Source organism: Molossus molossus, unplaced genomic scaffold (genome assembly GCF_014108415.1).
Source record: "Molossus molossus isolate mMolMol1 unplaced genomic scaffold, mMolMol1.p scaffold_m16_p_22, whole genome shotgun sequence".
Lineage (NCBI taxonomy): Eukaryota > Metazoa > Chordata > Mammalia > Chiroptera > Molossidae > Molossus > Molossus molossus.
This window is the reverse complement of record NW_023425358.1, coordinates 736,104-749,031: the sequence shown is the minus strand read 5'-3', so window position 1 is coordinate 749,031 and position 12,928 is coordinate 736,104. Positions and strand designations below refer to the sequence as shown.

Sequence of the window (12,928 nt, the reverse complement as noted above, 5' to 3'; positions counted from 1 at the left end):
CACACAATTAGAGCAGCAAATGAAAAAAATTTTAAAAAGCAGGACAGTGTAAGGGAGCTTTAGGACAACAGGAAATATAATAACATTCTAATCATGGGGTACCAGAAGGAGAAGAATTGGAGAAAGGAATAGAGAACATGTTTGAAGAAATAATGTCAGAATACTCCCCCAACCTGCTGAAGACACACGTCCAAGAAACATATAGCCCCAATGAAGATGAACCCAAAAAGACACACACCTAGACATATCATAATTAAAACAGCAAATAGTAAAAACAGAGAAAGAATCTTAAAGACAGCAAGAGAGAGACAGAAAGTTAACTACAAGGGAACTCCCATAGACTGTTAACTGATTTCTCAACACAAACATTTCAGGTCAGAAGGGAATGGTATAAAGTATACAAAATAATGAAAAGCAAGGGACTGATTCCAAGACTACTCTATCCAGCAAGACTACCATTCAAAATTGAATATGAAAAAAAAAAAAAAGAACTATGCAGACAGAAAAAAATGGCTAAAGGAGGTTACTAAAACAAAACCAGCACTGCAGGAAATGCTAAAGGGACAGCTGTAAGGAGTAGGAGAAATATATAGAGAGTGGAAAACAGACCTAAAGAATAAAAATGGCAAAAATAAATACTTATCAATAATAACGTTAAATGTAAATGGTTTAAATGTTCCAATAAAAAGACATAGGGAAGCTGAATGGATAAGAAAACATGACCAAGGGATTCTAAAATGGAAGCTACACAGACTATCTCCCAGGACAAACTTGGAATTACAATTAGAATAAAGACAAATCACTGGAAGAAAGCAACAGAAAAGCCACTTGCAATCACCATATAACCAGGGACATTAAATCAATCCTGGTAGAATTGCAGAGGTGCGAGAGGAGGGCTAGGAGCCCACGTACAGCAGAGGTCTTAGCTGTGAGCAGTGCCCTCGGGTTAAACTCCTAAGTGGCTCCACAGAGCAGATAGCGGGAACAGAGCGCTAAAATAGCCACAGCCACACACCTTAGGCTCTGGCAGAGGGAGGGCAGACTGGACTGAAACTGTGTGTGGACACTCAGAATTTGGAGGGTGCTCAGAGCTTTTGCTGAGTTGCGACCATGCAGGACAATGGCCATCTTACTCATCCCAGGGCTCTGGGAAGAAGCGGCAACCCCTCCCTCAGAGATTCAACCCCACCCAGTAGGCCATTAAAATGCAATTGAGGCTCATTAAAAACCAGCATCTGCCCCACCCTCGGAAAATCTCCTTACACTGAACACCTGAGGGAGTTTTTTATTCAACTGAGAACCCAAGGCTCTTCAAGTAACCTCTACAAATAGCCTCCAGGGAAAAAGCTAGAGGATAATTGAACCATTCCTGGGCTTGCAACTCTACCCAAGAAAGTAAGACTTGACAGTGGTGTCTAACGTGGGTCCTCCCACGTTTGCCCAAACCCAGTAGAGGGAGCCACAAACAGCAGAAGACCAACACCCACAGGGAAAATTTGGCAGGTTCCAAAATTCACTGATATAGCCAAAATGGTGAAACAAAGAAACAAATGCCGAATGAAAGAACAAGAGAATTCTATCAAAGATGAGATAAATGAGGAGCAGTTAAGCAAGTTAACAGAGCTAGAATTCAGAGCCATGATCTTGAGGAAGCTCAAGAGCATGAGTAAGGACATCAACACCATGAGTGAAGACATAGAAATATTGAAAATCAACCAATTAGAATTAAAAACCACCAAGAAGCAATGAAGAATTACATAGCAGAAATAAAGAACACATTGGAAGGGCTAAACAGCAGAGTAGAGGAAGCTGAGGACTGGATCAGTGAATTAGAAGACAGGGTAGAGAAAAATTATCCAACCAGAAAACCAAAAGGAACAAAACAATTAAAAAACAGGAAGACTGCTTAAGAGAACTCTGGGACAACTGGAAACATAATAATATTCACATCATAGGAGTCCCTGAAGAAGAAGAAAGAGAGCAAGGGTTAGAGAATATATTTGAAAAAAATAGTGACAGAAACTTCCCTAATTTGGTGAAGGAAGAAGGCATTCAAGGTCAAGAAGCACAGAGAGCACCAGGTAAGAAGAACCCAAACAGGCCCACATCAAGACACATAGTAATTAAAATGTCAAAAATTAATGACAAAGAGAGAATCATAAAGGCAGCAAGAGATAAGCAACAGGTTACCTACAAAGGAACCCCCACAAGGCCATCATCTGACTTATCAACAGAAACACTACAGGCCAGACGGGAAAGGCACGAGGTAATCAGGGCCGTAAAAAACAAGGATCTGAATCCAAGACTACTCTACCCAGCAAGTCTATCATTGAAAATAGAAGGACAAATAAAGAGCTACCCAGATTTTTAAAAAGACTAAGGGAATACATTACCACCAAACCAGCACTGCAAGAAATGCTAAAAGGACTGCTGTAATTAGTAGAAGAAATACAAAGAAAAATATAACCATACTAAACAAAAACAGTAATAAATAAGTACATATCAATAATCACCTTAAATGTAAATGGATTGAATGCTCCGATAAAAAGACACATAGTAGCAGATTGGATAAGGAATCATGACTCATATATATGTTGTTTAGAAGAGACCCATGTCACAAAAAAAGACTTACATAGGTTGAAAGTGCAGGGATAAAAAAAAAAGCAAACAGAAAGAAAAGAAAAGCTAGGGTAACAATACTCATATCTGATAAAATAGATTTCAAAATGAAGAGAATTTCATAACTAGAGAAAAAGAAGGCCACTTCATAATATTGAAAGTATCTATCCAACAGGAAGATATAACCCTAATAAACATATATGCACCCAACATAGGAGCACCAAAATATATTAAAAGTCTTCTGGAGGACTTCATAGGAAAAATTGACAGCAATACAATCATAGCAGGGGACTTCAACACCCTGCTGACATCACCGGATAGTTTTCTAGACAAAACATTAACAAGGAAACACAGACTCTAAATGAAGTGCTAGATCAAACGGATTTCATAGATAACTGTAGAGAATTACAACCCAAAACTGCAGAACTCACATTCTTCTCAAGTGCACATGGGACATTCTCAAAAATAGACCACATGTTAGGGCAGAAACTAAGTCTCTACAAGTTCAAGAAGACTGAAATCATATCAAGCATCTACTCAGATCACAATAACCTGAAACTAGAAATCAATTGCAACAAGAACATGCAAAGATATTTGAACACAAGGAGGCTAAATAGCATGTTATTGAACAATGAATGGGTTACCATGGAGATCAAGGAAGAAATTAAAAATTTCCTGGAAACCAATGAAAATGAACACACAACACAAAATCTATGAGATGCAGCAAAAGCAGTTCTAAGAGGGAAGTTCATAGCACTACAGGTCTACCTAAAGAAACAAGAAAAATTTCTCATAGACTATCTAAACTCACAACTTAAAGAACTAGAAAGAAAACAAAAGAAAACCCCAGAGCAAGTAGAAGGAAGGAAATAGTAAAGATCAGAGCAGAAATAAATGACATGGAGACCAAAAGAACAATTTAAAGGATCAATGAAACAAAGAGCTGGTTTTTCGAAAAGATAAACAACATTGATGATCCTTAGCTGGAATCACCAAGAAACAAAGAGAGAGAACCCAAATACACAAAATAAGAAATGAAAGAGGAGAAATAATAACGGACACCACAGAAATACAAAGGATTGTGAACAAATATTATGAACAATTATACAGCAACAAATTAGACAATCTAAGTGAAAGGGACAAATTCCTAGAAACACATAGTCTTCCAAAACTGAACGGGGAAGAGATACAAAACTTGAACAAACCAATAACAATAAGAGAAATTGAAGATGTAATCAAGACTCTCCCAGCAAACAAAAGCCCAGGCCAGATGGCTTCATGGGGGAATTTTACCAAACATTCAAAGAACTAATAGCCATTGTCCTGAAACTATTTCAAAAAATTCAAGAAGAAAGAAGATCCAAACTCGTTTTATAAGGCCAGCATAATTCTAATTCCAAAATCAGAAAAAGACACTACAAAGAAGACAACTATAGGCCAATATCCCTGATGAACATAGATGCCAAAATCTTGAACAAAATAATAGCTAATCGAATCCAGCAATACATCAAAAAATTATTCACCATGACCACCTGGCATTCATCCCAGGGATGCAAGGCTGGTGCAATATTTGCAAATCAATAAATGTGATACACCACATAAGCAAAATGAAACATAAAAATTATACGATCATATCAATAGATGCTGAAAAAGCATTCGACAAAATCCAGCACCCATTTCTGATAAAAATGCTCAGCAATCTGTAAATAGAGGGATCATATCTCAACATAATAAAGGCCATATATGAAAGACCTACAGCCAATATCATACTCAATGGACAAAACTAAAAGCATTTCCCTTAAGAACAGAAACAAGAAAAGGATGCCCACTTTCACCACTCTTCTTTTACATAGTACTGGAAGTCTTAGCCACAGGAATCAGACAAAAAGAAAAAAATAAAAGGGATCCAAATAAGAAAAGAGGAAGTGAAACAATCATTATTTGCAGATGACATAATATTATACGTAGAAAACCCCAGAAACTCCATCAAAAATCTACTAAACTTAATAAATGAAGTTGGCAAAGTAGAACACAAAATTAATGTCAAGAAATTGACAGCATTCTTATACACCAATGATAAACTCACAGAAACAGAAACTAAAAAAACAATCCCACTTACCATTGCAGCAAAAGTAATTAAGATACCTAGGAATAAACTTAACCAAAGAAATAAAGGACCTATTCGCAGAAAACTACAGATCATTGAAAAAAGAAATGGAGAAAGATATAAAAAAGTGGAAACACATACCCTGTTCATGGATTGGAAAAATTAACATCATTAAAATGTCCATACTACCCAAAGCAATCTATAGATTCAATGCAATCTCCATAAAAATACCAATGACATATTTCACAGAATTAGAACAAATACTTCAAAAGTTCATATGGAACCAAAAAAGACCTCAAATAGCCACAGCAATCTTGAAAAGAAGGACAAAGTAGGTGGGATCACAATACCAGATTTCAGGTTATACTACAAAGCTACTCTAATCAAACAGTTTGGTACTGGCACAAGAAAAGCATATAGACCAGTGGAACAGAACAGAGAACACAGAAAATGGACCCAAGACTATATGCTCAATTAATATTTGACAAAGTGGCAAGAGCATACAGTGCAGTCAAGACAGCCTCTTTAATAAATGGTGTTGGAAACATTGGACAGCTACATGCAAAAAAAAAAAAGAAGGAAACTAGACCATCAACTTACACCCTACAGAAGAATAAACACAAAATGAATAAAATACTTAAATGTGACTCATGAATCCATAAAAATCCTAGAAGAAACTGTAGGCCACAAAATTTCAGACATTATTTGCAGCAGAATTTTCACTGATACATTACCTAAGGCAATAGAAACAAAGAAGAAAATGAACACATGGGACTACATCAAACTTAAAAGCTTCTGCACAGCAAAAGAAACCACCACCAAAATGGAAAGGCAACCCACTCTATGGGAGAGCATAATTGCCAATGATACATCAGATAAGGGGTTAATTTCTAATATATATAGAGTGTTCCTACAGCTCAAATAAAGGAAGACAAAGAACCCAATTAAAAAATGGGCAGAGGAACTAAATAGACACCTCTCCAAACAGGAGACTCCAAACAAATGGCTAAGAGACATATGAAGAAATGCTCAACATCACTAATCATCAGAGAGATGGAAATTAAAACAACTATGAGGTATCATCTCACACCTGTCAGAATGGCCACCATCAACAAATCATCAAACAACAAGTGTTGGTGAGGGTGTGGAGATAAGGGGACTCTAGTACACTGCTGGTGGGAATGCGGACTGGTGCAGCCACTATGGAAAACGATATGGTGTTACCTCCAAAAATTAAAAATTGAACTTCCATTTGATCCAGTCATCCCACTTCCAGGAATATATCATAAGAAGCCTGAAACACCAATCAGAAACAATATATGACCCCCCCCCCCTCCATTGTTCATAGAAGCACTATTTGCAGTTAAGATCTAGAAACAGCCCAAACGTCCATCAGTAGACAAATGGATAAAAAGTCTGTGCTACATATACACCATGGAGTACTATGGAGCTTTAAGAAAGAAAGATCTCTTATCCTTTGAGACGACAAGGAGAGACCTGGAGAGTATTATCCTAAGTGAAACAAGCCAAGCAGAGAAAGACAAATATCATATGATCTCACTTATTTGTGGAATATAATGAACATAAACATCTGAGGAATGGGGTAGTCCCAGAGACGTGGAAGTAGGGTGCAGACTGACAATCAATAAAATCACAAATGACACCACTGTAAATTAATTTCAAGAAAATATTACAAACAATGTTATGCCAGCAAATTGAACAACCTGGACAAAATGGATCAAGTTTTATAAACATACAATCTTTGAAAATTGACTCAGGAAGAATCATAAAATCTGAATAGACACACTACAACTAATGAAATTGAAGCAGCCATAAAAAAAAAATCTCAACAAATGAAAGTCCTGGACCAGATGCTTCACAGGTGAATGTTTCAAAACATTCAAAAGGAAACTAATACCTATCTTTCTCAAACTATTCCAAAAAGTTCAAGTTGAGGGAAGACCTGAGCTCATTTTACAAGGCCAGCATTATCCTAATGCCCAAACTAAATAAATACACTACAAAGAAGAAATATTATAGGCCAATATCCCTGATGCACATAGATGATAAAATCCTCAACAAAATATTAGCAAACTGGATCCAGCAGTACATTGGAAATACTTGATCACACAACTAGATCAAGTGGATTTTATTCCTGAGATGCAAGGTTGGTACAATATCTGCAAAACAATAAAGGTGATACACCACATTAAAAAATAAAAGATAAAAATCATATGATCATATCAATAGATGCAGAAAAATCATACAACTAATCCAGCACTAATTTATAATAAACACTCTCAGCAAAGTGGAAATAGAAGGAACATACCTTATCGTAATAAAGGCCATATTTGACAAACCCACAACCAATATCATATTCAATGAGTACAAACTAAAACTATTCCCCTTAAGATCAGGAATAAGACAGGAATGTATGTTTTCACCACTGTTATTTGACATAGTACTGGAAATCCTAGCTACAGTAATCAAATAAGAAAAATAAATAAATGTCATTCAAATTTAAAAGAAGTAAAACTGTTATTATTTGCAGATAGCATGACACTATATAGAGAACCCTAAAGGTTCCACAAAAAACTACAAGAATGGATAAATGAATTCAGTAAAGTGGGAGGATACAAAATAAATATCCAGAAATCAGTTGCAGTTTTACACACCAATAAGAAACTGTCAGAAAGGGAAACTAAGAAAACAATCCCATTTACAAAAAAAAAAAAAAAAAGTACCTAGGAATAAATTTAACCAAGGATCTAAAAGAACTGTACTTTGAAAATTATAAGACACTAAAGAAAGAAATTGAAGGAAATACTAGTAAGTGGAAGCATGTACCATGTTCATGGATAGAAAAAATTAACATCATTAAAATCTTCATACTACCCAAAGCAATCTATAGATTTAAAACAATTCCTATCAAGATATCAATGGCGTATTTCACAGAACTAGAACAAATATTCCAAAAATGTATTTGGAACTATAAAAGACCCCAAATAGCCACAGCAATCTTAAGAAAGAAGAACAAAGTTGGAGAAATCATGCTACGTGATCAAACTACACTACAAGGCTACTGTGATCAAAACAGCATGGTACTGGCATAAAAACAGACATATAGATCAACGGAATAGAATAGAGATCCCAGAAATAAACCGACGCCTTTATGATCAATTAATATTTGACAATAGAGTCAAGAACATACAATGGGGCAAAGACTCTCTATTCAATATATTGAAGGCCTAGGTTGAGACAGGAACCCAGAGGGGGGAGCCATGAGGGGGGAAAGGGGAAGACATCTGTAATATTCTCAAAAATAAAGATAAAATATACATATATAAATATAAACCTTTATATTTATATAAATAATGTTGGCAAAATTGGACAGATATGTGCAAAAAATGAAACTAGATCACTCTATGCCATACAAAATATAAACTCAAAATATATTAAGGTCTTATAGGTAAGACTCAAAACCATAAAAATCCTAGAAGAAAACATAGGCAGTAAGATCTCAGGCATTTCTCATAGCACTTTAGTGTAAGAATACAATATATAATACATACACGCCACACATGTTTATGTTATTGGTAAGGATTTCAGTCAACAGTAGGCTATTAGCAGTTAAATTTGGGGGGAATCAAAAGTTATATGCACATTTTCTATTGTGCAGAGGGTCAGTGCCCCTAACCAGCACATTGTTCAAGGGTTCATTGTATACCCATTATTAACGCTCTTCTCTCACTTAAGCTTCTGCTAACAAAGGGTAATCTTTGTGTCTCAGAGCAGAATCCAGGGGGTATACTGTCTGTGGGCACTGAAACAGTCCGCCTAGCTCCTCTGCATTGGGTCTTGTCCCATGCAGACTGACTGTGTCCGGAGGTCAGCCACAGGCACTGGTGTTTCAGTTCATAGCTTTGTTCCTGGCCTATGTGTTCATTGTGTCCTTGTTCACTCCCACACGTCTCTGTTTAAACCACAAAGCCTAGAGTCCTTGTGTTTGTAGCTCACATTTCAAGCAGTATGAACTCTCAGAGAACTCTTACCCCAAAACATGAATCTTAATGCATTCCTCCAGTCTCAGTGCTCAACACTCGATTAACCAGGGGTTGGAGAATCTCGCCGCTGTGCGTCCCTTCTCCCTGTATGCTAGCCTCTGACGGTGTCTCTCCCAGCATGTGAGCAGGGACATGTTAGGAGAGAGAAGAAGCCCAGGTCTTAGAATGAAGAGAGATTTTGGTGGGGACGGCAATGGGAAATGAGCCAATGCAGAGCGCCCACAGTGTGCCCAGCGTTGTGCTGGGTCCTGTACATGCGGCTCCTGTATTTCATCTCCTGACCATCTCAGAAGGTCTCTGTCCTCTCCCTCTTTTGCAGAAGAGAAAGTTAAGGTCCAGGGCTCGCATGACTGGTGGGTGGGAGGGCCTGACTCGCCCCGCTGGGCTCCCCAGCTGTGCTCTCCGCGGCTCCGGCCACCCCCGGCCCAGGACTGAGTAGAGGTGGCCAAGTCCAAACTCATCACCCATTTCATGAGTGGCGAATGTGAAGCTCAGGAAGGCCGCCTGGCTGGTGGTAGCGGCACAGGGGCTGAGCTGCGTGGACCCTGGCGTCCGAGCTCTTCACCACCACACGCTAATTGGCCTTGGCACACTTTTCCCGGGAGCACCCTAGACTAAGGTTTGTCTGAGGGAGAAGTAGGAAAACTGATAAGCATCAGCTAGAAGGCAACATTTATTATACATGCGTTTTAGATGCCTTTTGTGGGTCTCCACTGGCATATCTAACCCTAGATTGTTTATTTTGTTCCTTGAGAACAGTTCAAGGGGGAAAATCCATATAGGAACACAGGTGCTCAGCCCAGCAGGTGGAGAAAGGAGATCTCCAGTTTGCAAGAAGAGATCTCAGGGGCCATTCCTGGCCTGGCCAGTGTGTCCAAAGAGGTCAGTTGTCTTGCGGGTGTATTGGACTCTCTCTTGCTTCCCGTCTCTCTCCCTGACTGTCCCCACCTCACCCTGGGTGGGAGCTCTGCCCACCTCCCAGCTGCGCCCCCCACCCAGGAAGAGCAGGTTTATTCAGAGAAACTTGGAAGCCATTTGGCAAAAGGAAAAGGAAGCTATTGTTCGCTTGCCATTGGAGTCACATAACCTTTCCTCGGAGACATTTGCATTCACACTCACTTCTCCCTGTTGCTACAGAAATTTGAGGAATCTTTGCCCTGTGTTTGGAGGATAGAAGGAGCCACACAGAATGAGCAGAGCCGCAGGGCCTGCAAGGGTGCCGGTGCCCTGTTCCTTCTAGAAAATGTCTGACCAGGAGCAAAAAGAGTGTTCCTCGAAAAGGAAAGTAGGAATAAAACATAAAGGTTTGTTTTGACTTTGGATGTTGTGCCCATCACCCCACCATACAGGACATAGGGGAAAGCTACTGAACACTGCTCAGGAGACGATGTGAGCATCTATCTGCAGGGACAAGCACAGTTCTCTACAGCACCGTCCAGATTTAAAGGGGAACCAGCTTCAAATTTCTGTGCTCAAACTCTTCCCTTCGAATTGATGTACAGACCTGTCCTGAACCAACAACAAGCAAATTGGAATTTCAACCATAGTCATAGCTCACATTTTTAATTAGGACACCGATAAGCTCCACAGAGCTTGGAAGGGCAGAACCAGAAAAGGTGGGATTAGTTCCTTGATCCTGCCTGTTGTGGAACATGCTGCATGGATTAAAATCACAGCGCACGTTTAAAAAAAGAAAGAGAGCCCTGCTCTGTAACCTCTGTGCCGGCTCTGTGCTCAGGGACTGGGGATTGTAGGGTTGCCGCAAACAAGCCCTGGGCCTTGGTTAGCATCGCTACACTGTTGCAGTGAGGTCTTCGCTACCTTCCTGAACATCGGAGCCTCCACATTCCGAGTGATTGCAGTGGTATTTTGCTCTGCCCCCCCCACCCCCTTAAATATGTTTTATTGATTTTTTTCAGAGAGAGAGGAAGGGAGAGAGACAGAAACATCAATGTGAGAGACAAACATCAATTGGCTGCCTCCTGCACACTCTCTACTGGGAGTTGAGCCTGCAACCTGGGCATGTGACCTGACAGGGAATCGAACCAGGACCTCTCAGTCCATGGGATGACAATCCACAGAGCCACATTGGCCAGGCCTTGCTCTGCCCCTTTGCTCAATGCCCCTGCTTGACATCCAGGGGTCAGTGACAGGGGTGTTTGCACATGCTAAACAGACGAGCAGAGAGCCATGCTCTTCTCTTGCTCCAGACAGGAGTGAGGCGTGCTGTTTGGGATGTTTGGGCAAAGCCTTAATGGCATCTTCTAAGCAGGCCTCACTGCAGAAGCCGCCAGGCCCTCTCCAGTATTGCTTGGGCTGTCCTCTGAAGACACAGTCAGTTTGGAGGTTTCTCTGGGAATGAAGCAACGGGACAGGGGTGAGAATTATTAACCAAAGCCTGCACTGAACTATGGGTTTGACTTTGTGCTGATACCATCTCCATGGCCACATGGCACCACTGTTTCAAGGCAGATCTATGAGAAACGAAGCTTATCTCTCTTCTCAGCTACTTATGAGCTTGAGCGTGTGTGTGTGTACCAGTGTTTAGGGGGAATCGGGAACATAAATGTACTTTAAGATAAACAGCAGATAGGCACATTAAAGAAGGAGCTTGAGTTAGCTCTTACACACACAAAATTGAGCTTAGTAGAGAATTTCACAAGATTTTGCAAGGCGGGAGAAGCCATGTATCTCTTTGGTACACATAGCAAGTAGCAGAACCAGGAGATCTAGGAAAGTCTTCCCCAGGTTGAAGGATCACCAGCTTCTCCATCTCCCTGTGAAGGATGGAGGTGCCTCACCTTGACTTTCCCATAGCTTCCTTTGGGAATGAGAATCTTGTAGCCATTCACCTCCACGGAGAGCTCCTTCACCCAGGAGACAGCCGACCCCCCCCGGTGTTCATTCTTGGCCTCCACGCTGAAGAAGGGGAGGCTGGAAGTCTGCAGACACTGCCGGGCCAGCAGGTAGGCGCACGAGCCTTGGAAGTGGAAGAGGAAGCCGTCGAAAGTGTGATAGTGTGGCTCCCCAAACACCACGCAGGTGCTGGTCTCCATGGGGCTGCAATAGAAGAATTTGCCTTTGGGTTCGCACACTTCGTAGGGACCACAAGAGGCCTCCTGGCAGTAGATCTCATTGTTGAAATCCAGACAACGGCACTTGATGGTACAGTTCAGGTCATCCCAAAACACCTCCCCTCGCCGAAGGAACTGCCCTGGGGAATAATGACATCAGAGCCAACATTTACTGAGAACTTACCCTCTGTGCCAGGCATGGGACTCAATGCTTGACTTTTACCACACCATTTAATCCACCAAATAACCTTATGTGGTAAGGATTGTTGCCTTCCCTTGACAAGTGAAGAACTGAGGCTTAAGAGAAACAAAGTAACTTATCCAAGGTCACCCAGCGACAGTGGTGAAGTGGGGATTCCAAGAGAGTCTGTCTGAATGCAGCCCAAGCTCTTGGTGTGATCTTTTCCACCCTGAAGAGCACGTTCTCACTTAAGGAAAGACACACTGTCTCATCCACAGGAAAGGCTACGAGACCCCGGAGTCAGAGCCCTCCTTCCAGCGCAGGAGGAAGGGTTCCCCAAGAAGGCCAGGCTCTCCAGGTAGCTCAGCGAAGTGCTCACTCACTCACCCATCCACTCACTCAACAAACATGTGTTGGGGCCCAGTGTATGCCAGCAAAGGTCAACAGCAGGAGCCAGGAATCAGATGTACACATTTAAATCCCAGTCTTCCCGGGAAGATTCTAGGAAGGGCTCACCTCTGGGTTGGCACCTTCAGGGCTTAGGAACCCTGCAGACGCTGCTGAGGCAGAACTTACAACTACACTCTGGGCTCTGACCACACCCCATGCTTCCCTCCCTCTATCTGCTGGACAGAACTTGTGGCCCGGATCTAGGTTAGGAGGAGCATGAGGTGAAAGAAGAAAATGGCTTCAGGGATGTGCTCATTTTTAAAGTTTCACTACTAGTTGTTGGGTAGACAATCCATCTTTAAAGCCATTTCCCAAAATAAATTATGTCCTCCATCAAAATTTTTGAAAATTTCCAGTCGTTAATATCAACCTTCAGTTGAAATAGCATCTCAGGGCCGAGGGCTGGGACAGTCCTTGGTTGAGGGTCGGAGTC

The 12,928-nt window shown here is 40.9% G+C and overlaps 1 protein-coding gene across 1 annotated transcript in view; it reads right to left on the bottom strand.

Annotated features, from left to right (window-relative positions):
• Positions 1-12,928, bottom strand: part of TECTA (tectorin alpha) — a 137,612-nt gene that overhangs the window by 111,783 nt on the left and 12,901 nt on the right. Inside the window, exon 6 of the mRNA XM_036276159.1 lies at positions 11,592-12,004. Within this exon, the coding sequence (XP_036132052.1) occupies positions 11,592-12,004 (413 nt within the window). The remainder of the gene's footprint in view (positions 1-11,591; positions 12,005-12,928) is intronic.